The sequence below is a fragment of the Alosa alosa genome, chromosome 11 (genome assembly GCF_017589495.1).
Source record: "Alosa alosa isolate M-15738 ecotype Scorff River chromosome 11, AALO_Geno_1.1, whole genome shotgun sequence".
NCBI classification, from domain to species: Eukaryota; Metazoa; Chordata; class Actinopteri; order Clupeiformes; family Clupeidae; genus Alosa; species Alosa alosa.
In genome coordinates, this window is record NC_063199.1 from 32,947,357 (window position 1) to 32,974,047 (window position 26,691).

A 26,691-nucleotide genomic window follows, 5' to 3' on the forward strand; every position below is an offset into this window, starting at 1 on the left:
AAACTGGGCCAGTCTACTCGGTGCCGCTGGTGTGGGAAAAAGCAGTGAATGAGGAGCTGAGCATGAGGGGAAGCAGTACAGTCAGACGAAGAAAGGCTTGCTTTCGGGTGAAAAGCTTTGGGTGACTTGACGATGCTGGAGGGATGTTTTTGGTTCAGTGCAAAACGAGCAATTTTAGTGAAGGTGGTCCTTTATTGAAAGACATTCTCTCACTCCACTTCTCCTCTCACACCATTGAAAGAAAGTCCTTGGAGAATGTGAGTCCAAAGGTTATGCAATCTTTCTATCACACTGAGACTCCACTGTGTGGTGCATTCTCTCTCCTCTCCTCTCACATTCTCTCCCTCAATGCGTGTGTGTGTGTGTGTTTGCATTTGTGTGTTTGGGAGTGTTGTCAGAATGGGAAGGGGAGTGCTTTGGGTGGTTAACTGAAAGCTCATTGAAGGTTGACGGCCTGTTTAGAATTACTCTCCACCCCTCCACACACGTTATATGGTCAGATACCTCCTTCGCACATCTCAAACCTAACAGCTACCTTGATCCATCACAATGAAGGGTGAGTTCTATATGAATTTCTCTTTTTCAAAGTAATAGAATTTGTTAATTTCTGTTATTCTTATTTTTTTTGAACAGCATTATTGTTGACAGCATGTTAATGAATGGTGTGTGTGTGTGTGTGTGTGTGTGTGTGTGTCCATGCACTTAGTACTTAGAAGCATAGCAATTAAATTGTGCATTTCATCCTAACTTAGTTTAGCTATTTTCATTAGGTTGTTGACCCTCATACCATTTAATATTGCACAAGTTCTCCTGTGACCTTTGTTGTGTTTGTGGCATGTGATAAGCAGAATTTCTAGGAATAATGTACTTTCACTGATTATGTCAGTGATAATCATAATCATCATTTACAGCTCTACCATTCTCTCCTCTATCAATTATTTATGGGACTTAATACGGACCCTTAACATTTCTATGGTTCCTCCTTCAGGAACTTAATACAGACCCTTAACATTTCTATGGTTCTATGGGACTTAATACGGACCCTTAACATTTCTATGGTTCCTTCTTCAGGAACTGTATTAATGAGCATTCTAAATATTTACTATGGAATATGGTCCTTTTACAAAAAACAGTTTACCTATATTTACAGTGTCAAGATTGATTTGGCATGACTGATCCAATTACGTTTTTGATCTGATTTGCAAGAGCAGTCTTTTCTTCTCTAATTTATGTCCTCTCTCCTTTAGTTAGTGTTTACCAATTTTGCCCCTCTCTCAAAAAATATACTGCATGGAATTGGACATGAAAGAAAGCACCTGGAAAAACCTCATAACACTCATGTGTTACACAATTGAGTCTTTGTAAAAACTTCCTTATGTAAAAATGGGATTCATTTTTCAAAACGCAGGAAAGTGAGTGAGCTCCTTTTTTGGTAGACAAGTGCAGAAAGGATTTAAAAAAATACAATGTCCATTACAAGTTGTCACACCAAAAAGAGACAATGAAGAATGTTCTCAAATCTGGTTACTGGCTTCTTATCAGCTGAAATGGTAGCGTAAGACAGGGCCACAGTCATCATAGACATTGGGGGGGACATGCCCCCCCATATTCAAATATGACCAAAATGTCCCCACAATATACGGACAAAGAAAAATAAATAAAGAAAAAAATGCTATACTACAGGAAAACAACAAGCCACCACCATCTAAAATGTAAACAAACGTAAATAACACACAAATGAGTAGCCTAGAGATTGTTCCATAGAGTAGGCTACACCCCTGAGGGGTTTGTCCTGGTGGTTTTGTATTTTTCGTTTGCATTTTTCGTTTGTGGCGTGTGCTATCAAAAGCTTCCATCTGCGCCATAGGCCTACTGCGGTGCAGTACCTCAAAGGGAACTTTGAAGTATTTTCCATATTGTAGCCTATTTTTTTGCAATGATAGCGAAAGTTAAACTTAGTGGCCTTTAGTTTAAATTATGAATTTGTGAATGCTTGTGTCATTCATTTCTTTCACATGTATTACAACATAAATAATCATGTATTCATATGTTAGTAATAATGTCAGAAATTAACCTGTTTTTAGGCCTCTTAGAAATGGTTGTTGCATCTTGCATGTTATATTTAGATGCACACTCAATCGCGCATCCATGCAGGCAAAACGTAGGACTCAGATGTGGCGACGGCACACAACTTGGGGGAATGTTCACAATGCACTGGCGGTGATAGCCTACAGTTAATTTGAATAGCGGACAATAACCAAAGAAAGGAATTTGCTCCTCCATTCTCCAAATAAAGGTTGTGTTTCTACATGTTGGCACAAAATGTAATTTCTGTCAGAAACCAGGCTATGCACGTGAGGTGAGTCAGACAGAGGAGGGGCCTGTCTTAGAAGCCTATTCCTGAATCCTGTCCCTTTTAAACTATGTTAAAATTGTGTGATTAGCCGCCAGCACTAAAATCAAAATACAAATACAACATTTTATTAGGCTATAGGTCCAAACCTATGAGTCTACGCCTTAGTTAAAAAAAAAAAAACCTCAGGTGTAAGTAATTAGTCAAAGAGCTATTGCATTATGTGTAATATAGAGGTTAACAAAATATTATAGTTTGTAATTTATTTTAAAATATACATTTTGGAGACAAATGGAGTCATACCACTGGTCTACAGTATGTCCAGGGATTGATTACTGAATGGGCCTACTGGGCCCAAGAACTCAGGGGACCCTGAAGCCCAAGCCTCTGTCTGCGTGAAGCTGCTTCTTCTCCACCCTTCTCTTCTCTTTCCACAAACTCCCAGAAGTCATCATTTAAAAAATCTTACCAGAAGTCATCATTTAAAAATAATCCGACCATGCCTATGTCTGTCAAAAGTTTAACTAATGGGGGGCACTGTGGCACTGGCAACAGGCTACATTGCCCATACCATGTATGGGTCCAAGTGCCCACAGGGACCCAGGTTCAAATCCGACCTGCGGTCATATCCCGATCCCACCCCATCTCTCTCTCCCCCACTCACTTCCTGTCTATCTTCACTGTCCTATCGGAATAAAGGCAAAAAGCCCAAAAAATGTACTTAAAAAAAAAAGTTTAACTGATTTGTGATTTTTAGAAATATTTTTGCATGGCAGGAAATGTATTGAAATTCTGTTTGGGGGTCCAACAGTTTGTGGGGTTTGTGATCAGTTTGTGATCCCCCCCAATATTGACATCATGACTACGGCCTTGGCGTAAGATGACCCATGAAACAATGCTATTCTGACTTGTGAAACTAATGCTAAGCTAAGTTGTTAAGAATGTTCTATTGACCCAAATGATTGTGGTGTTGTGAAGACTGTCTGACTAGACGTGTGTAGCTGACTGGACCTGTCTATTAATGACTCCACATCTGCATTCCACGAAGAAGACAGAACATTTCAGAGAACTGCAGTTAGAACTCAATTTCTGGGGGAAAAAAGCCCCCATTCTGATCTCACCTCAGAAAATAAAGCTGTTACATGATTGGCTCTCTCGGACCGTGCGGAGTATCTGAAGTGGGAGGGAGGCCTAAGGTCTGTGTTTAAAGCACCCCTCCCACCTCATCCAATCCCCCTCATCATTAGTTTGGCCTGGTCTGGATGGGGAGGGGAGGGGGGCTTTTTGCCCTAGTCACTGCCTATTGACGCGAGAGGCAGGAAAGGAGCCTGGGGCCTGTTAACACGAACTGACAGGAGTGAGCACAGTCAGTGAGCAGTCTGTTTCCTGCACAGAAGGAACTCTTTCATCAGAGGCTGATTTCCCGGGTCGTTGCCCAGAATGGACCATGCTAATGTCATACATGACTATCATGGCCATTGGAGGGGCGGATGAAATAAGAAACATGATGTGTGTTTGTTGTACACGTTTGTAAGAGTTTAATGCACAAATGTGTTCAGTGAGCATAAATAAGCGCTGCTCTGGTTGACTTGTCAACATACTTGCCAATGTACCCCAAACTGTAGAGGGGATTATCCGAGGTGAAACTGTTATTTTACATAGAAAAGTCAAAATGCCATCACACATGATGGCTTGTATCAATGTGAATGCCTTAATCTCCCAAATTACTGTACAGAAACACGTAAGAGATATACTGTAGCGGCCATTGAGGTGTTCCATTATACAGAATTAATGGACAAGGCAAAGAAGCAAAAAGCAAAGAAGTTTCCTCTGGTTTCCATTAATTCCATATAACGAGACACCTCGAAGGCCGTAATCCGGCTTATCACCTGGTTGCCACTATATGTATGGGTCCAAGTGCCCACAGGGACCCAGGTTCAAATCCGACCTGCAATAATAGGCAATAATCATAGCACACAAGGAAACAAGCGGTTCCGTTTAAAGGTAGGCTACACTATGCAAGATTGTCACCTTAATATAACCTTTACAAAGCCAATTTGATGGTAAACAAATTTGTAATAGGAGAATTTTTCACCTAGCATAGCTATACAGCATAGACGTAGTGAGTCACTACCAGCCATGCAACTTCAAAAACAGCAGCCCGGCAAATCTCGTGAGAATCGTGAATACCTTGTCAGTAGATATAGACCTCTGAAGTTCGCCTACAAAAAAGCTACCATCTTTGCCCAAATAAGGAGATCCGGTATCTTGAGATTTTTTTCTATGGGAAATTAACATGGGGATTTTGAATTATAGCACCTGTTAAACTCTCGCGGGGACGAAGAAATCGAAAATGCAGACGTTTTGCTACACACAGTTTTGTCCTCTGCCTTCGAGTGGATACTGTGATCTTTGGTATGTGAAAACGGCACACTTTGATCTTTGCTACCCCAGAGCTAAATTACAATGCAACTTGCCATAGGTAGTTAGCTTCAATTAACACCCGGATCTCCTTATATGGGCAAAGATGGCAGCTTTGGTTCCTTTGTGTAGGCAAACTTCAGAGGTCTATAGCTTTTTGGAGATTTTTTGCCTGTTGTTAATCCTTAACCTGCTGTTTACTATTTACAACAGTAGAGTAAATCAAATATAAATATATCGCAACTCTAGAGGGAGCTCTACAGTCACCAAAAATACCTAAACCTGCATAGTGTACCTTCATAAAGAAACCGTCATCCTACTATGGGCTATATCTATTTATTACACGGCTCTTCAGAGTGCTGCAGAAAGTTCCATTCACATGAATGGGCCTTCCCAACGTTCGGGCCTATGTTAAATCTACATAAATCACCGGCAAAGCATTTAATCACCGCTGTCAATGGCAACAGGTTTTGTGCTTCTGATTAATGTCTTTCATATCACTACGCAAGGACTGGAACTTCATTCAAACGTGAAAGCAGACGGTTGATCAGCTGTGTTCTAAAGAATGTTTGATTCAAGTTCAGCAGCGTGTGTTGTTGCGAACTATTTGTTTCTCAGCAAATGCTACGATGAACGGTAACAAATAGGCTAGGTTTTGTAGGCTAAAGTCATATTGTGGGGAGTTTATTATTTCGTTTGGCAAGTAGCCGTATAATAAGCGGGATAATGTATAGAACGCTGGTCATTACTGTGAAAATAAGTCCCTTCAGGGCAGAACAAGACCCCTCCGCTGCGCGTCGGTGTCCGGTTCGCCCTGTCAGGACTTATTTTCCCAGTAATGACCGGCGTTCTATACATTATCCCTTACATATATATAGTTATCATTCATTAATATTGATATGGAACGGTGATTAAAAATTATTTTTACCAGATCCACTTCGTAGGTGTCCCGTTATTCAGAACTATAGCCTCCCCACCAGCCAATCAGAAAAGAGTATTTCTTACCTAACTTAATACAACTTGTGTAACCTTTTGTAACAGATATTAGCATCACGTATCACTGTCCAACATCCATCATTGATTATATTCATAAATCATACCAAAATTGTAAATCAAGTTGATCAGAATCGGAATAATTATATTTTGTTTCCACACAAGAAAAAAAAAAAACAGAAATTGGACTTGAAATGGTGGACACATAAGAAGTATTTAAAATAGGGATATGATATAGGCCTATCCCTATATAGAAATATAAGCACAAAAAAATACATATATAAGCTGCTAAAAAAATAAATGTTTTAAGTTTCCATTTAAAACGGTCCAGACTCTGGGAGGGCATTCCACAGGGGCAGTGGAACAGAAAGGCCTGATCACCTATTATTCTGAGACATCAATCAATGTCTTTTTTTTAACATAAATTATATTGTGTGATTCATTGAATTGCATTACATAGATTTATGGATTGATCCCTTTGTTGGACCTTTTTACAACCACAAGTAAGTCTTCTGATGACAAAATAGTAATGAAATTATAGGTATAGGGCCTATTCAACATAGTCATCAATATCTTGACTATACTAGTAGGCTATGTCAAGGAGCCCACTGGGTAGATCATGTGTATCTCCTCTTCCTTGTACATAGGAGACATGGACAGCATGTCTAAAAGGGATCCTTCAAATGGCCACAGCAGGCCTTTGGATATTGTCCCACATACAGAGGAAAAGATGGAGGAGCGGGGTCAGTGGACAAATAAGATGGAGTTCATATTGTCAGTGGCTGGAGAAATTATTGGATTGGGCAATGTCTGGCGCTTCCCATACCTGTGCTACAAAAACGGAGGAGGTGAGTAGCCTATATCTGCCTTTTTGTGACTGAAATGCTCAGAGTGGATAAGGACAATGTCCTCGCCTCATTTATACTGTGGGCCATCAGCCCAGGAACTTAAACCAAAGAACTTTAGCCTAGTCTACAAGCACCGGGGCTAGAGTTCCTGCCAAAGATTCTAGAACAGAGCTCCGCTCTAGAATCTTTGGTTCCTGCTGTGTTCAACCAACTGCCAACTACCAAACAACCAACTGCCAAAATTCAACCATAAATTCACCACACTGCAACATTACATAGTACCCACATAACCATAGTAACCATTCATTGTGATGTGTAAGCACTAGGGTACATCCAAAGACCCTTCCCTTCAACCCTCTCAGAGCCGCTCTTTTTTCCTCTTAGACAGTAACAGTAAACAATTTTGTTTCTGCTATTCAGAGTAGTCAACAAAAAAATTGTCTTTCTACTTGCTCCCTCAACCTAACAAAATCATATTTTTCGCGGAGGCCTGGACAGTACCTTTGATTATATTATCCAGCTGCACAGCTACATTAGCCTAATCTCATTTTTTGCGTTTGTTATTTCTTAAATGTAGTTCTATGTCTTGGTGTGACGGGTACGCTGGCGACTATGCCGCTCCGTCCGCTATTGTCTTTGTTACGGTACCGATCCACTTGCACGCCCTTGCACGACACTTCATTTTGTCGTGTCGCATTCCACTCTAGTCCTATGGGTGACGTCAAGCGACTTTAACGCGCACGCAAAGCATCCCGGGAAGGCAGCGTTGCATTTGAAATAATGTAGCGCGACAAAGAAGCTGGCCGAGGCCCATCTTTATGCAAATGATTCCGTTGAACGCGAGGCGACTCTCCAATGAAAGGACGAGGTTGTAGGTCCTTTGTTCTACCACAACGGTGCCTGTGAAACTTTGGTTCCGCTTACAAGACAAATAATGTTTTAACGATCTCTTCCACGACCACCTAGTAGTCCATAAAACAAACGAAACTAGGATTTGGATGAATATATTGACTGTTGGTGTTTCTGGTGAGGATTTGAGATTGCATTGAGTAGTTTAAATAAAACAAGATTTCCAAATGGCTTGCATAGTTTGTTTAGGCTATTAATGTGTTGTATACTGTTAAGTACAGAACTAAAATTGTGGTCCATTTGTGGAAAAACACTTATAATACGTTAAAACGAACTGAGTGTGAGCAGGTAATTGACATTTTAAACAAAACGCCCACACACGACTGAACGTGGGGAGGCAGCGCGACATCTATGCGACACGACAAAATGAAGTGTCGTGCAAGTGGATCGGTACCGTTATGCAAATGAATCCGTTGAACGCGAGGCGACTCTCCAATGAAAGGACAAGGTTGTAGGTCCTTTGATCTACCACAACGGTGCCTGTGAAACTTTGGTTCCACTTACAAGACAAATAATGTTTTAACGATCTCTTCCACGACCACCTAGTAGTCCATAAAACAAACGAAACTAGGATTTGGATGAATATATTGACTGTTGGTCAATATATTCATGAGAAAGTCTAAAAATAGTAAATTAGGTGATATATCTGAACAGAACAGACTGAAAGTCAAACCACAGGTCTCATTTATAAAACCTTAGAACCTACATACACACATACAAAAGTAGGCTATTCTGATTTATAAAACCATGCAGCGCAAACCTTTACACAGGTGACTGCTGATAAATACCAACATGCACTGAATTGTGTGTGTGTGTGTGCATGATCCCAATACTCCGCCCAATGTCGTCCCACAATATTCTGTAGGCATACATGGTTATTGCAAAATAGTTGGATATTTGAATATTGAATATTTATACATGAATATTTGAATATTTATAACAAACATTTTATTGTATAGTCGTGGATGGAGACGTCATGTACATTTGGAGAAGGAAGTCAAGTTTGCAGACAGTGAGAAAGTCTAAAAATATGACAAGTGTAAAAAGGCTATGCCTCATGGCAATCAGCACAAGTGTGGTCTAAGCAAAGGCGGACAGAGTACACAGCTTTATTACTTGAGTAAAAGTACAGATACCCTTTGCTAAATTTTACTCAAGTACAAGTAAAAGTACAACAGTCAGATGTCTACTTAAGTAAAAGTACTGAAGTACTTGTTTTTAAAAGTACTTGAGTATCAAGAGTACAAGAGTAGCCTACATTTTCTAAATATTGCATTACTACTGCCACAGTGCTAACATTTATGTACAGAAACGTCCTACATGGAGTTATGAAAAATGTTAATGTTAATACCTTGAAGAATGTAAAATGAATTGGAAGTAAAGTCATTTTCATCTTTTTACCATGTTGCCAGGGATGGGCAGTATTTCTAATACATGTATTTAAAATGCGTATTTCAAATACAAAATACTATTTTGTAATTGAAACACTTGAAGCAAAAACTATCATTAACTTCAGAAAATTGAAATAGTCTGGCGAGGTGGGGCCACAGGTTGGCACATTCTCGGGATGGACCTTCTGCATCTTCATCCATTGTTTCGTCCATGGTTTCGTCTCTTATCTAAATCTGACCATGGAGTTGACTTTGGCGGAAAGCTGAAGGTGATTGCTGATAGGCTGTCCCAGTGGCGCCTGCACAATACAATCACGTTTGAGAGGGAAACAACAAATTGAGGGTTTCCGAGATTTTTCTTTTTTACTTAGAAGTAGTAACAGGTACTCAAGGTTATGGATACAAATGTAGTGGAGTAAAGAGTACAATATTTGCCTCACAAATGCACTGGAGTAAAGTCATGAGTACTCCCGAAAAATGATACTCGATAAAGTACAGATCCCTCAAAATTGTACTCAAGTACTGTATTCAAGTAAATGTACTCCGTTACTGTCCGGTTCTGGGTCTAAGGAGGTCGGGAGAAGCTTCTCTATCAGCATGATTTAGATCAATATCTCATTAACAGACGTCAATAACAATACTGTATCTTACTAAGGGACAGGTGGTTTAGTGAACTACCTACCTTTAGCAACTACCCTAGCTACAGCCAGCGTTCGTAAAGTCAATCAACTGTGGGAGGTACATGCCATGCAGAGTCTCGGCACAGACTGGTGCGGGCTGAGAGACATAAGTTCAATTCCTGACATAGACAGTCGTATTGCAAACTGTGAGAAAATCAGAAAACTGAACAGAAGTGTGGAGATGGTAATGTGATGATATGGCTAAGGATGTACCAAAATACTGAAGTGTGGAGATGGTTATGTGATGATATGGCTAAGGATGTACCAAAATAGTGAAGTGTGGAGATGGTAATGTGATGATATGGCTAAGGATATACCAAAATAGTGAAGTGTGGAGATGGTAATGTGATATGGCTAAGGATAGGATATACCAAAATACTGGCTGACAAGATGACTCCTGAGAAGCTTAGTAGAAGAGGAATATTCCTGCATGATAGCGATCCAAAGTGCACTACCAAAATCACACAAGAGTTTATACAGAAGAAGAAAGTGAAAACTGTGACATAGCTTATATATAGCCAACGCAACAACATATAACATAGAGCGCCTGAAATAATTGTCTCAGAATAATGAGAGAACATCTCTCCAGAAATGTTAAATCATTGACATTTAAATGATATTGCACACGCTTATTTTGTACTGTGCACACTGGGCACACTAATCTGGAATAGCAAAGTGTTCACATGGCTGTTACTGCATCTTAGAGAATGATCTGCAATGAGCCATATCCAGCCGTTCTTATTTCAGGGCCCCAATGGATGTTTAGCTTACGGAAAATAAAGCTGTAAAGAGGTTAAAAATCAATGTTGTGGTGCTAATGTAATTTCTTTGGCAGAACAATTAGGTCAAAACATTTACTAAAAAAAAAGTGCTTTATAATAAGGACAGAATAATACTGAGGGGAGGGTGGTGTTTGATGGTCATTTTACAGTGAATTCACACTTACAATAGCTTGTTATGTGTTTGCAAATCACTTATGTAATTGGACCTCTGGTCTACCAGACAGGCGGTTGGAAGTGTATTCCTTACAGGATTAAAGGGTTACAGCTGTTGTTTGAAGTTTCATGTCTTTGAGTCACAGCTGTTAATGGTGAATCCGCAGCAGATGTCGTAAGATCTTCTTGTTCCATCAGACTGTCAGTAAAAAGGCAGCGGATTATTTCTCTCTGCTGCACACGATTACACATAGCTAAATCACAAACATGAATCATTATGTCACAAATTATCATTAGGTCAATTTGTTTGGGTGAGAGAGATCATTTGACACCTCCAAACTGATTCCTTTTAATTAAAGATTTGAGGAATTCCCAAAATACTGGGTACCAATTTAGCACTAAGGGGGTCACCAATATGTCTAAAACCGATGAAAACATATTCTCATAGCACATATGAATGGTTAAACTAAACATTTCATTAAATGACAAACCTTCTGTATATAAAATGATACCACACGGTCCTGCACCTACATGTGACAACAACATTACTTATATTGCAATACCAGGTATTCCGCACAAGCATTGATAATGTTAGAGATCCCATTCTCCATATTGTAAATCAGTGCAGCATCAACATGTCATTATTTTAAAGTGAAAGAAGTACATTGTGTTGCTTTAAACAGATTCCCTTTATCATCTCTTTCACTTACACCTTTAACAGGTGCCTTCTTCATCCCCTACCTGATTTTCCTCTTCACCTGTGGAATACCTGTGTTCTTCCTGGAGACGGCCCTTGGTCAGTACACTAGTCAGGGTGGAATCACATGCTGGAGGAAGATCTGCCCACTTTTAGAAGGTGATGGTCAAAGTTATTTTATATAATTTAGCTATTAGTATTTTTAATAACAAATGTATTCATGCTTAGAAACATAAAACTTGAAACTGTATTTATTGCAACTGTATTACATTACACAAAGTGAATCCATGGCTACAATTTTCTTATTGTTGTAGCTTGCATTAGTCTACTGCACTAACCAAGCACAGTCAAGTGAGGCTACTAGTCTATGAAAGACAGATTGTCTCAATCCTGCATTTTGAGCATGTGACATACAGTTCTAGTAAAAGGCTATGAGTGAGCTCCCTTTAATGCAGAGTACAGCAGACCTACATAATCACCAAAGGCTTGAATGGTTTTGGCTCATCGTTTGGCTCATCGCTTGACTAGATTTTCTAAATGTTTGACAGCAATAGGATGAAACATTCCATTTGGTGTATAAAAAGTTAAGTTGTGTTTCTACCAATGTCCAAATAACATGCTTGGTAATAACTCAACATAATTTGTCTTCTTCTTTGGATCACACTCATTCTTTCTTTTTGGTGAAGGAGTTGGATATGCCACGCAGGTCATTGTGGCCCTGCTGAATTTCTATTACATCATTGTTTTGGCCTGGGGAGTATTTTACCTCAGGTACTCCTTCTCTTGGGATTTGCCTTGGGCCTCCTGCAACAATACATGGAATACAGGTAATATGTTTCTGCATGTAATGCACACCAAAACACATGGATGGTCCTTGTGTGTCTTATACTGTCTTTTGTGGTGTCCAAGACTCTTGCGTTGAGTTCCAGAGGAGGAATGATTCTATTGACCAAAGCCACTTGGAGAATGCTACTTCGCCAGTCATCGAATTTTGGGAGTAAGTCAGAATATCCACACTGCTTTGTTATCTAATTGTATCATGACAGGAAGTCAATTTTATTTTGCCATGGTGGTTACCTGCTCACCGTTATGTTTGCCATGGTAATTATCTATTTGCAACTTAACCGCTTTTCTTTTTTAAATTAATTTATTGTTTGCTCTCATTAAAATGGGTCAGAATCAAGAATCATTTAGCATATCTTCATGAATGAACCATGAAAGGTGTGTCAAAACCCAATGTGTGTGTGTGTGTTTATCTACTATGCGTCACTGCATGTCATGTGTGTCCAGGAGGAGGGTTCTGAGGATCTCCTCTGGGATTGACCACATTGGTGAAGTCCACTGGGACCTGGCCCTGTGTCTTCTCATTGCCTGGGTCATGTGCTACTTCTGCATTTGGAAGGGTGTGAAATCCACTGGCAAGGTGAACTGCAACGATCATCAGACAGACAGATAGACAGACGTCTTTATTGACCCCCCCAAGGGGAAATTGTTCTGTTGCCATAGCAATTGTCACAACTCACAGAGACACACATATATGACAAAGAAACATGATGAGGAAGATAAGAGGAACACAATATACAGTGTAATATACAACCCCAAATCAGAACAAGTTGGAACGTTGTGTGAAACGCACATAAATACAGAATGTAATCATTTGCACATCTCGTAAACTCATATTGAGTTGGCAAAAGGACACAGACAACATATCAAATGTTGAAAATGACAAATTTGACTATTTTATGGAAAATATATATGTTCACCTTAAATCTGAGGCGGTGCGCATTTACGACAGAATTCTTTCTAATTCTGTCGCAATTGCAGAGTTATCAGAACACGTCACATACACAGGCCTCTTCTCCTCCCTCTTCATTAGAGGGACCATTCACAAGGTTCACAAAGGACATGATAATCTTCTGGGTCATACCAAAACGTGCATGGCTTTCAGTGTTGTTTTGGCCCCAGCTCTAACCTTTGTCCTTTGCTGCAGGTGGTGTATTTCACGGCAACATTCCCCTACGTCATGCTGTTGATCCTGCTGATTCGGGGTGTAACCCTGCCGGGGGCCTCCAGAGGGATTCAGTTCTATCTCTACCCAGACCTGGGACGCCTGAGTGACCCACAGGTCAGAGGACTCTACTTATGTACATTAACTTTTAGTCACACACCTCAGTAGTATATTGAAAGCTAGCTGATAATATCCTATCCTGTCTCATCCTATCCTAGCCTAGCCAAAGCCAAGCCTATCATATCCTGTTCAAGCTTATCCTTATCTGTTCTAACTCTGTGCTGACCTATTGTATCAGTAAATAACAGCAGAGTTTTTAAATTATGAAGGCTGCATTGTGAAAAAGCCAATGCACAACCCAGTGTGTGAGAAAGACTTTGCATGTTTTTATGGAAAGTTGAGTTTTTAGGCCTGTTTGGTCATTTGGTTTGGTTGGCCTGTTCTGTCCTCATGAAATGAAGGGATCGACCAGGTGTTGAGGTCATGATCCCAGCCTACTCACTCTGTGGGATCGGGTCATTTTGTTTGGGCCATCTGTGAGTCTCGGCCGCCTGAGACCATTTCATCTCTACGGGATGTAGGAACCCCCTCATCTACAGTGCCCTTGAAGCCTATGACACACTGTCTCTCTACTGTTGCTCAAGGGAAAACCATTGGGTTGTCTTCCCTCTTAAATCTGTGAAACCACTACTGATGGTTAACTGAGTTTTTAGACTCCAGGTATCCCATGTTACTTTTAGTGGGACATTTTAAAAGCAGAGAGACAGCCTTTAGAGATTTTTGTGGAAAGCCTTGATTTTAAAATGGAATTCTTATAACTTAAGGGGATTTTCATTTATTTGAGTGGCAACACAAAAACATAGTGGTTAGTGAGTTAGTAAAAGTTCTACTTCAAATATGCTAAGGAGTTATGGGATTCAAATACTCAAACTTGTTTGAGATAATACATTTTTTGTCAAATTATGTGATTGTTCTAGATTAATTATGAAATGAAAATAATGTCCATTGATTGTAACTTTTATGTAAGTGCAGTTATTTTATAGTACTTTGTACTATTGAGTAGGGAATGTGGTTTTCTGCACCAAGTGGTAAAAAGTCTTGGGATTTTGAAAACAACATTCCCCTTGACATCTTGTTATCCAACAGTTGCATTCCAATGGGTTTGACCCCCATTCAGTATAGGCCTTAGGGCAGGTCAGCACAGACGGTGATCAGGATGCTCTTGTCCAGCTCAAGGCCAACACTTTTGTACAATTGTTTCATCAAATAATTTCCTGATTTAGGCTAAAGACTCAATTGCTTCTGTAATTACATTTATTATTATGTGGCTCTTCATAATGCTGCAGAATGCTCCACTCGCTTGAATGGGCCTTCCCAACGTTCAGAGGTCTCATATTTCCTTTAAGTATAACAGGCCGCTGTCAAGGAAAATGGGTTTTGTGCTTCTTATTCACGTTTTTCATATCACTCCGCAAAAAGAGCGGTCACTTCTTGTAATGGAACTTCATTCAAAAGTGAAAGCAGATGGTTAATCAGCTGTGTTTTAAAGAATGTTTGATTTAAGTTCAGCGTGTGTTGCAAACTATTTGTTTCTCAGCAAAAGCCACGATGAAATGGTAACAAATATATGTAAAGAGTCATATTGTGTGGAGTTTATTTTTTCATGTAATAAGCGGGATAATGTGTCCCTTGGCGCGCCGGGGTCCTGTTCACCCTGTCGGGACTTATTTTCCAATAATGAATGGCGTTCCATACATTATTCATTATCCCATACTTATGGTGGTCTTTTGGGCCCTCACTGTCAACTTCAAGGCAGTGCTGCCTGGAAGGCACTAACGGGTTAGGCAAGGCTTAGAGTTAGGTTCCTTGAAGCCGATGATGGCAGCGCTATCTTGAATTCGACAGTGGGGACCCAAAAGAACATAAAGCGATAATAAATGCCCTGCTTCACCTATGCTATTTAAAGGCAATGTCCACAATAGCAGTTAAGTATGGCAAGCTGATTGAGCATTTATTCAGATATCTTGATATCAGGCATAATTGTCTTGTACAAGCAAGCCATTTCTGTCCACTAGTTAACTAGTGAGCCATTTCTGTGTGAACTAGTTAACTAGTGACAGCCAAAATGCTCACTAGTTAACTAGTAAGGCCCAAATTCTCTCTAGTTAACTAGTTCATATGTTTCATATCTTACTAGTTAACTATTAATGCTCAGCATGTTCACTAGTTAACTAGTGGACACTGAAATGTGCACTAGTTAACTAGTTTAAAGACTTCTATACAACTAGTAAGGTACAAAAATGTTTACTAGCTGACTACTGATGTCAAATTCCCACTTGTTAACTTCTATGTAATTTGGCCAGCCGCTTGGGCATTTATTCTGATATATTGATATCAGGCCAACATGCAAGCCATTTTTGTCAACTAGTTAACTAGTGAGCCATGTTTGTGCACACTAGTTAACTAGTGACAGCGTAAAAGCCCACTAGTTAACTAGTGAACACATATTAGCTTCACTAGTTAACTAGTGACAGCCAAAAATATGCACATATTTACTAGTGAAGGCAAAACTCCTCACTAGTTAACTAGTTGGAGTAGGTCAATGTCACTAGTTAACTAGTGAACCATAAATGGCTTACTAGCTAGCTAGGTGATGGCAGCAGGCTCACTAGTTAACTAGTTGATGCATCCTTTGTCCAAACTAGTTAACTAGTGAGGTCATAAATGTATACTAGTAAACTAGTTGAAGCCTAAACATGCTGGCCAAAGGAACTTTAACTAGTAAACTGGCTTCAATGTGACACTTGTAAACTAGTGAAGGCAGAACTGCTCACTAGTTAACTAGTGTATTCACAAATGCCCACTAGTTAACTAGTGAGGTCTAAAAAGTGTCACTAGTTTACTAGTGTGCACCAAAACACCCACTAGTGAACTAGTGATGGCAATTTCCATTCGACTAGTTAACTAGTGAGGTGCAAAAAGCGTCACTAGTTTACTAGTGTGCCCCAAAATGCCCACTAGTTAACTAGTGAAGGCCATTTCAGCCCCACTAGTTAACTAGTGAGATGCCAAAATGGTCACTTGTTAACATGTAAAGGCCAAAATACCCACTAGTTTACTAGTGAGGGTGTTGTGGGCCTTACTAGTTAACTAGTGTCATGTATATTTTGTTCACTAGTTAACTAGTTACACCTAAAAAGAGAAACAAGCTGACCGTTTTTGTCCACTAGTTAACTAGTGGAACAATTGAAGTCTCACTAGTTTGCATGTGTGGCAGTGAAGCAGCTCACTAGTTAACTAGTGCCTGAAACGGCTATTATGCAAATTCTAATGAGAGGGTGGGTAGAAGACTCCTATTCAGTATTATGTAGGAATCCCACCCAGTCTAAATGTAAATTTACTGTTCATAGCCTCGCGATCAGGTCCTGATGGGTGCCCCTAGTGGCTAAAGTGACACACTGCTCTGCAACGGTACTTCAGTATAGATAGTAAAGCAGAGCCTGCAGTATACAGTATCTCATATTCTGTCAAAATGTTTTTTTAATAAAAACAGGGAAACCCCATGCTTTAACAAGTGAGCTCTTAGTGATCCACACCAAAGATACAAGGGATCGATTTTAATATTATTCTTTGTTTATTGTTGCTAGGCAACCACAGACATAAATGTATCCATTCAGTCACGCTTTTCTGATTAAAAACTGAAAAACAAAAGATTGTACACATTAACTGCACATTGTTTCAAAAGTAATTAAAAGCTCAAAGATCAAGAAAAACAACTTCATGCACTTCTAAGGAATTGAACCCTGGCCTCCTGCTGCTTAACCACTTGAGCTAGTCTTGCCACATCAGCAATTCTATCGTCAATGTTCATGTTACTGAAACGTTTTGTTGCTAGGCAACCATATACAAATGCCTCCAGTTTTATCGCGATTTTCAGACTAATAACTGAAAAACTAAAGATAGTGTAGTGTAGTGTAGACATTAACTGAATGAAGATTACAGCAATACACCACAACTTTGTCACTATACATGTTATTAAAACATATTTTTATGCTCAAACGATCTTAGTTTATAAAAGTTTGCTCTTAGAACAGCCTGGACGAAGTCAGCGATGTTTTCTAGGTTTCTGAGTCCTAAATGGACCAATCAAAATCCTTGTTCCGCCTTCTTCATTTGCATGCAAGTGCGACATTGCGCACTTGTTAACTAGTGGCGAATGTTACGTCCCACTAGTTAAAGGAATTATCCGGAGTAAAATGCACTTTAGATCAATTTACAGATGATTGGGAGTACATACGTTGAGTTGACATCAAAATCATGTCATTCGGATGTGTTTTGAGAAAGTTCGATTTTACCGTTTTTAGTCAAAACTTCGTTAGCGTGGAAGTGAGAAGGGCATATTATTTTGCTACAAAAGCGCTATTTTTATACCTCTTCTACAGTTCCAAACAACATTACACTTACGTGGTAGTGAGTAGAGGGTCCCTAAAGGGTCAGATAGAACTGGAATGAATTTCATCAAGCCAGTTACCTTTCAAATGTTGCCATCTTTGCTGCCATCTTTGCTGCCATCTTTATCAAGCCAGTTACCTTTCGAAATTCACAATTTGCCATCATAGTCCAGTCCATACAACTTCATTTCAATTTCAAAAGAAATCCTGGACTATGTTTTTTTTTCATTCGGTTGTGAATTTCAGAGCGTGTTACTCCACACTTGGCAATGCGACTCCTATGGACTTTCCCCTAAAGATGGCAGCAAAGATGGCAACATTTCGAAAGGTACTGGCTTAATGAAATTCATTCTGGACTCTCTATCCGACCACATAAAGACCTCTGGATACTTGGTTTTGGCTTTAGGGACCCTCTCACTCACTACCATGTAAGTGTAATGTTGTTTGGAACTGTAGAAGAGGTATAAAAAATAGCTTTGTAGCGGCAAAATAATATTTCACTTCCACGCTAACGAGTTTTGAGTAAAAACGGTAAAATCGAACTTTCTCAAAACACATCCGAATGACATGATTTTGATGTCAACTCAACGTGTGTACTCCCAATCATCCGTAAATTGATCTAAAGTGCAGTTTACTCCGGATAATTCCTTTAACTAGTTGCACAAAATGCCAACCGTTTGTGTATTTATTCAAATTCCACTAGTTTACTAGTGTGAGGGGCATTTTTCTCTAGCTAGTTCATTATGGACAGTGTTTTGTCCTCACTAGCTAACATGTAAGGCTCAAAATGCCCTCTATAAGCTAGTGAAAGGCATTATAATGCAGATATGCTCACTAGTTAACTAGTGAGTATGTCCTGTTCCATTACTAGTGAACTAGTGAGGCCAAACATGTCAACTAGTTAACTAGTGAAGGCCAATTTGTCACTAGTTAACTAGTAAGAGTACCTTTTGCATTACTAGTGAATTAGATAGCTCCAAAAACAGCCACTAGTGTGTGTCTTGTGCGCACTAGTTAACTACTGAGCTGCTTCACTGCCACACATGCAAACTAGTGAGACTTAAATTGTTCCACTAGTTAACTAGTGGACAAAAACGGTCAGCTTGTTTGTGTTTTTAGATGTAACTAGTTAACTAGTGAACAAAATATGCATGCCACTAGTTAACTAGTAAGGCCCACAACACCCTCACTAGTAAACTAGTGGGTATTTTGGCCTTTACATGTTAACAAGTGACCATTTTGGCATCTCACTAGTTAACTAGTGGAGCTGAAATGGCCTTCACTAGTTAACTAGTGGGCAATTTGGGGCACACTAGTAAACTAGTAACACTTTTTGCACCTCACTAGTTAACTAGTTGAATGGAAATTGCCATTACTAGTTCACTAGTGGCTGTTTTGGTGCACATTAGTAAACTAGTGACACTTTTTAGACCTCACTAGTTAACTAGTGGGCATTTGTGTCTTCACTAGTTAACTAGTGAGCAGTTCTGCCTTCACTAGTTTACATGTAAGTGTCACACTGAAGCCACTAGTTTACTAGCTAGAGTACCTTTGGCCAGCATGTTAACTTGTGTGCCACATGCAAATGTTGTGGGTGGGATTTCGTGAAATTCTGTACTGTGATTGGTTGTCATGTTCTATTTGGACATAGAGAGCCAATAGAAAGCCTCAATTTCCAGAATTCTCCGCCTCCTAATTTGAATTCCGCACCACTAGTTGAGTTGACTAGTGTAAATTTTGTCTTGAACTAGTTTACTAGTATACATTTATGACCTCACTAGTTAACTAGTTTGGACAAATGATGCATCAACTAGTTAACTAGTGAGCCTACTGCCATCACCTAGCTAGCTAGTAAGCCATTTATGGTTCACTAGTTAACTAGTGACATTGACCTACTGTAACTAGTTAACTAGTGATGTGTTTTGCCTTCACTAGTAAACATGTGCACATTTTTGGCTGTCACTAGTTAACTAGTGAGACCCAAAAGCCTTCAACTAGCTGACTGGTATGCATTTTGGCCTTTACTAGTTAACTAGTAGACATTTCTGGCTCTCACTAGTTAACTAGTGAAGCTAAAATGTGTTGACTAGTTAACTAGTGAGCCTTTTGGCTCCCACTAGTTAACTAGTGTGCATATTTTGGCCCTCACTAGTTAACTAGTTCACACAAACATGGCTCACTAGTTAACTAGTTGACAAAAATGGCTTACATGTACATGACAATTATGCCTGATATCAAGATATCAGAATAAATGCTCAATCGGCTTGCCATTGTTAAGCCTATTCATGGCAGAAGCCACCTCTTCGGTCTGAGCAGCCCTTATGCATAGGCCTATATGCATGGCCACATGACAGCATATCATGAAGTGGCAGAGTGTATGCTGTTTACATGCAGGTGAGACCACAGGTGTGACGATGTGGTGAAAAAAGCTATTCTGAGCTTCTGGGGGAGAGCACTTCATGCTACCAGTGGGAAGCAGCCCAAACCTTGCCCCCTGGGCTTCCACACCACCCTGCAGAATGCAGACAACAAAGGCTGGCCTCATTCAGACTGGAGCTGGACACGGCTGTGGACAAGTGGAAAAGCAGCACTCTGATGGGAGCCTGTCTCACAGGTTACAGAGGGGGCTCTTTGTCCTGTCACTGAGCTGCCTGAAAGGACAGCCTGATTGACAGGCATCTTCTGGCTTTTGTTCTAGCAGCCTGGTAAGTGTCCTTAATCCTGGAGGGCCGTGTAGCTACAGGGGCAGTTTAAAGGAGTTGGGGCTCTCGCTTGTGATTGGATGAGTGGTCTCCACCGGGAACAATGCCCGCTGGACCCCGAAGACGTACTTCGGTATTTATATGACCTGCACGGTCTTCGTCCCTAATTAACTTAAATGCCGACCTGTCCTTAAATCCCCCACCAGTCCTACATGTGTCAGTCGAGCATGTGATTTTCATGGGGTATTTTCTCTGTCAAAACTCTCCACTCAGGTGTGGATGGATGCAGGGACGCAAATTTTCTTCTCCTATGCCATCTGTTTAGGATGCCTAACAGCGCTTGGCAGTTACAACAAGTATAACAACAATTGCTACAGGTGAGTGCTTGATTGGACATGTTGAAGCATAAGTGGGTAACTGAAATGAAATGCCATGTTATTTTTGCTCAGTATTGTTTTTTCTCTTCTAGGGACTGTCTGGCTTTATGCTTTCTCAACAGTGGAACCAGTTTTGTCGCTGGCTTTGCCATCTTCTCCATACTGGGTTTCATGTCATATGAGCAGAATGTGCCCATTTCAGAAGTGGCAGAATCAGGTAACTCCCTTTACATCAAACATCTAAACATAGGGGCAAAATACCATAGGCATAGAAAAACTGAACCTATAGAGAAGAACACATTTGAAGAAAGAAAAATCCCTGTTCAAAGGCCATCTGAAAATCAGAGCATACCTTGTCAAACATTCACTCACAACTACAACTTTTTCTTCAGGTAAACTGTTATATTATGTGTAGAGTAATATGGCTTACTTTTTAACTTTCAAGGCTAAAACAATGTAAAGATAACATACAGGCACATGGACATTTCCTGTGCTTGTACCCATGTAGCCTTTCCATTGGGTCATCCACACAGCAACAGGAGAGAGACCTGTTTTGGACTTATGGAGTTCATGGGTGAATGTGTATTGCTCTGCCAGCACCCTGGCTAATGAATAGGCTTTATTATGGCGCTAGTATAGATCCTTTCAACTGCATAAACAAACAGGTGCATTCCTTAGGCATTTCCGGTGGCACAGAAAACAACATTGAGCTAATGGTAACCTGGGGACAACATTTTGTAGACCATTGCGCTAAAATCCGATTAATTTTCATTTCAAAGTATCTGCATTGGTTTTGAATGTGTCAACCGGAAACCCTCTAGGAACAGACTGAAACGGTCTATATGGGACATTTGGTGTGAAGATTCTTTTTGATTTTCCCCTGTCAGCAACACAGAGTGTGTTCTCATGTTCATCTCCCTAGGTCCTGGTCTGGCCTTCATTGCATATCCACGGGCCGTCTCTATGATGCCCTTCTCCCCTGTTTGGGCATGTTTCTTTTTCATCATGATTGTGCTGCTGGGACTGGACAGTCAGGCAAGCCCCTGTTTCAATTGATTATCTGTTTTATTGGAATGAACTAATCAATGATTATAGGTTTTATTGCAATGAACTAATCAGCACCAATGGTGATGTGGATGGATTCAGATTTAGTTTTCCAGAAAAGGCAATATATTGACATTTAGCACTAAGGATTTGGATTATTCTACATTATTTGAAATTTCATATATAACAATTTTATGTAATGTTTTGCATATAACAATAATGTACAACATTTTGTTCCGCAAAATTGCTTTCATAACTTATTTTTCATGCTTAGGTATTAGCATAAAACCAAAGATACACACTTCACAATTTCACATAATTCACTTGGGTTGTGTCCAAGAGGAATTTTGAGTGATAACTGTTATCACTCAAAATTCCTCTTGGACACAACCCAAGTGAATTATGAGAAATTGTGAAGTGCTTAACTGCTAGAAACTATTACTCAACCAGAACCGATTCATGTCAACACTGAATGGAAGCCACTGATCAGTTTTACTGCTCACTGTAAAGCTACTATCAAACTCTCAAAATGTTATACTCACTTTCCATATTTGTTGATTGTCAGGACACAGCAGAACAGTTTTGCAATGTGCCCATAAACATATCCAAATATACTGTAGTGTCTAGTGTATGAAGGATGCATCACACTACTTCCTGCATGTATTGTTGATGTTCATGTATTCAGTGCTGTCTTGTCTTTGCCTGTCCAGTTTGTCTGTGTTGAGAGCTTGGTGACCTCAGTGGTGGACATGTACCCCTCTGTGTTCCGTCGTAAGAATCGGAGGGAGCTCTTCATCCTCGGAGTATCTATCGTGTCCTACCTGGTTGGCCTGATCATGCTCACTGAGGTAGTTTCCTTAACACCATTGTAGAACTTTATGGTTCAACACTGTGGAAAAGGAAGTGCGAAACAAGTGTTTTCTTTTTTAGACAGGGCTGGACATTCACTAATAGCAAAAATTGTAAATCAGGCATTTCACTGTTGTAGAATGTTTGAAAAGATGTTCTTGACTACCCTTCTATCAGTGTTAATGAGTTGCCATGGGAAAACACAAGCCATGTGTGTTTCATCAACACATAGGGTAAATAGCATGAACTTAGAGAACTAGCTGGCCCAAAACCAAGCCAAAGCATTAATGCCATAAACAGACCGTATCATATATTCTGTTTATATGGATGCTTTACTGTATTGGTTTAATCACCTGAAGAGAATTTATGTTAAGATGTGTGTGATTTGCATATGAATGGTTACCAGTGTGTTCTGACTCATGGAGTGAACACCATCGTAAATCTATATGTCTGTCTCTTCTTCCAGGGTGGAATGTTTGTATGTAAATCTATATGTCTGTCTCTTCTTCCAGGGTGGAATGTACGTATTCCAGCTCTTTGATTACTATGCAGCCAGTGGGATGTGCCTTCTGTTCGTGGCTATTTTTGAGACAGTCTGCATTGCATGGATATATGGTGAGTCCCTGCAAGCTCCTACACATATCAGTGATATGCTCATGAAGATCTTATAAGACTTACAGTTGTTTGGATATTGAATGTGTTGTTTGTAACACTGGCATTTATTTAATTGAACTGTATGTATATAACAGAACATTATCTTGATCCTCAGGTATTAGAGGAGGAAACTAATCATCAATGTTTCTAAATATTGACTTTTACCTCAAGGTGCTGATCGTTTCTATGACAACATTGAGGACATGATTGGTTACCGACCTGGAGCAATCATTAAGTACTGCTGGATGTTCTTCACTCCTGCTACCTGCTTTGTGAGTTTTTAAAAACATGCAGCCATCTAACGGATCTTAAACCTCAAGCTTGGTCAGGCTGTTAAGTAGTGATAGGTAAAGAAGGAGCTCCTCCTGTTGGCTAATGCCAGAATAGCAATTGCAGCAAGATCCCCTTTGATTATAGAAAAGAAACATCTCTTTACATGCTGAATATATACATTAGCCTACTAACCTACTGGAATGTTCTCATCTGCACAGGGCACCTTTGCATTCTCCCTGATTAAATACACTCCTCTCAAATACAACAATGAGTATGTGTACCCATGGTGGGGTTATGCCCTGGGCTGGCTCCTGGCACTCTCCTCTATGGTATGCATCCCTCTGTGGGTGGCCTACAAACTATACATCACCAAAGGAACACTGAGGGAGGTATGTCACACTAACAAGCATGCTCTAAGGGTCAGCAGCATATTAACTTTTTTCATATTCAAATATCCAACAGCTTCTATGAAGTATATGCAAAATGTACTGAGAAAGTAAAAAAGTCCTTTTTGTGAGTGTAGTGAATAGTGCACCTTTGTCCACAAATGTATACCAGACTATTGTATGTAAAAGTGGTTACCATTACCATACGTTTTAAAGTGAGTATCTGATGTAGTGTGTCATATTTTCTCATAACTGTATGTGTACATATAATAACCACGTAGCGATAGTAGTATGCAAACAATTCTTTGAGTATATTTGCTCCGATTATTCACACCAATTGTTGGTTCAATTGTTGGAAAGACTTTTCTTGAACACCAACCAAATGAAAGGCTGTTCTTTCTCTGCCAGCGCTTGTACGATCTCACCAGACCCTCCCCAGATTTGCCTAAGACCAAGCGGGATCAGCAAAAGCTGCTGGCAATCTTCCCTGCAGATTCCGATGGCTTCCCCCAGAGAAGTACCCCTACGAAGGATGGCTACTTCCCAGTGAGTGAAAAGGAGTCCCACTGTTAGGATCCAGCTATTCGTCTCGATACTCCTAACCCCAAGATCTACAGCAGCTCAATACCTCATCCAGTGTATAAGGCAGCCAAATATGTACCAGCACAAAGAGGGCGTCCCCCCTTTCCTGTGACGTCTTCTGTGGACAGCATGGATAAAGGTTGCTTTGGGGCGACTTTGATTTTGCTTGCTTTCTGGGGCCCACATAGGGCTTCATCTGCACACAAACGTCAACATAATAATAATCTCATTCTGCCAAGTCTATTTGGTGGGAGTCTATTTGTGGGTGTGTGTGTGTGTGTGTGTGTGTGTGTGTGTGTGTGTGTGTGTGTGTGTGTGTGTGTGTGTGTGTGTGTGTGTGTGTGTGTGTGTGTGTGTGTGTGTGTTTGTGTGTGTGTGGTCAACTGGTGACAGAGAGGAACACAGAGTTTACTGACACTGATGTATATAGGGATGTTTCAGTCCATGTGACCATATCTGCTTTCTAAGGAAGCATATATGTCTGTATGTCATGTTGCATACCATTTCTCAAAAGGCAGTTTTTGTAAACACAAGTGTTCTTATTGTAGGGTCTGAGAAAATGTCTTTTTTATATATTTGTAATGGTTTTCTTCTGCACATAAATATACAAAAGGTTCATCATCAAGTCTGTACAAATACATGTTGGGATATTGCTATTATGTGTTGATTTTTTTCTTGATGACATCTTTGTTAACAGTGTTAATAATTTTAATTTCAAGACCTGGGCCCTATTTTAACGATCCAAAACGCATGGTCCCGCATGGTCGTTAACGCTCCACCGAAAATAAATGAGCATACAGGAACGTTTGTACATGTAGTCTATGCATGAGCGAGTTTTGGGCATAACATCCATAAACCAATGAGGATGCCATCTCCCATTCCCAAGGGCCAGTAGCGCATGTACGATGCTGCTCTCTGCAGAACTCTGCTTGCACACGCAACTGTCTATGCAACAGTGTGTGTGTGTGTGTGTGTGTGTGTGTGTGTGTGACAAATAGAGTATCTGTATACACATGTCTGTACTGGCTTAGTAATTGAGGTCGACAAAACGACAAAACAAAGGCTAGGTTCACACCACAAATCTGAAGTCTGACTTTTTTTGCTCAAATACGATTGTTTTGTTTGTTTTTTTGTGCCTGTTCAGATTATTACAGTGCATGAAAATGCACTGTTTTGTTATCCGAAGTCGTCTTCTTCTTCTTCTTAATCTTCTATCCAAAATGTTCTGTGTCTAATTCAACTTCAACAGTTTAACATAGAAACTTTGTTCAGTTTAACTTAGTAACTTAGGTCTTGAAAAGGACACCTGTGCAATGTATTTTTCACTTCTGTAAACTTTATACTTTTTTAGATATTAACAAAAAACAAGCTTATTTTTCCCTGTAGACTTTGCATTGGCACTATGACATCATAAAGGGCTAATTAAACTGATTGCACCTGTATCAACTGCTTTCTGCTCAACTAGGCAAACTCTCTCTGTGTCTCCCCATTCTACAAGGATATAAGGCACATTTAATCCAACTTTCTATCCATCCATCTTCTTCAAACCATTCACTCCACCCATTAAACCCATTAAACATCCATCTATCAACATCCATCCATTAAAAAAACTATCTGCCATATCACTGGTAATTCCTCGAATTACATTTTTCCATTAAATGTGTCAGATTCCATCTAACCTGACCCACATGTGCAAAACAACAACAAATGGACACGCACAGCAAAACTATCTGACTGACTATCTTCTTCACGCTCTTTCATTTCCACTGAGTGTCTCAATTTATCTGGTGCTTTATTTGGAATTCATTGCAAAATTATGACTGTATAAAAGCAGAGGTTTTACATTTACATTACTGTATTGAGTAGTTTTTCTGTGTATTTTGTATTTTTAAGTAGTTTATTTGGTATTTTAAATTTTACTTGATTACATTTTGATGCACTGGTAAAAAAAAAAGTTAAGACTCGAAAACAGAGATTAAACATTTTAATGGTCTGTAGCCTACAACAGAACATTTTGCATTAAATGTGGAGATGGAGCTGGATCACGATTCCAGTATTTTCCGCTATTTCAATGGGTTGTCTCAGTTCGTTTTAGCACTAATGATTGCGGAGATAGCCTATTCAAGCAAAACACCATG

The 26,691-nt window shown here is 39.8% G+C and overlaps 1 protein-coding gene across 1 annotated transcript; it reads left to right on the top strand.

Moving 5' to 3' along the window:
* The first annotated feature begins 440 nt into the window (after positions 1-440).
* On the top strand, positions 441-25,356 carry slc6a13 (solute carrier family 6 member 13). The gene is made up of 15 exons (XM_048257295.1): positions 441-556; positions 6,415-6,615; positions 11,252-11,386; positions 11,914-12,054; positions 12,137-12,224; positions 12,518-12,650; positions 13,218-13,352; positions 20,662-20,765; positions 20,858-20,982; positions 21,688-21,800; positions 22,520-22,657; positions 23,171-23,273; positions 23,484-23,584; positions 23,804-23,974; positions 24,380-25,356. Exons 1-15 carry the CDS (start codon positions 550-552, stop codon positions 24,542-24,544), a joined length of 1,860 nt encoding a protein of 619 aa, XP_048113252.1. The 5' UTR covers positions 441-549; the 3' UTR covers positions 24,545-25,356.
* The last annotated feature ends 1,335 nt before the right edge of the window (positions 25,357-26,691 follow it).

What these genes read in the sequence shown, in the direction of transcription:
- slc6a13 (XM_048257295.1), top strand. An exon ending in CAACAATACATGGAATACAG is followed by an intron (nt 12,055 to 12,136) that starts GTAATATGTTTC and finishes GTGGTGTCCAAG; the next exon opens with ACTCTTGCGTTGAGTTCCAG. An exon ending in TGCTGGGACTGGACAGTCAG is followed by an intron (nt 21,801 to 22,519) that starts GCAAGCCCCTGT and finishes TTGCCTGTCCAG; the next exon opens with TTTGTCTGTGTTGAGAGCTT.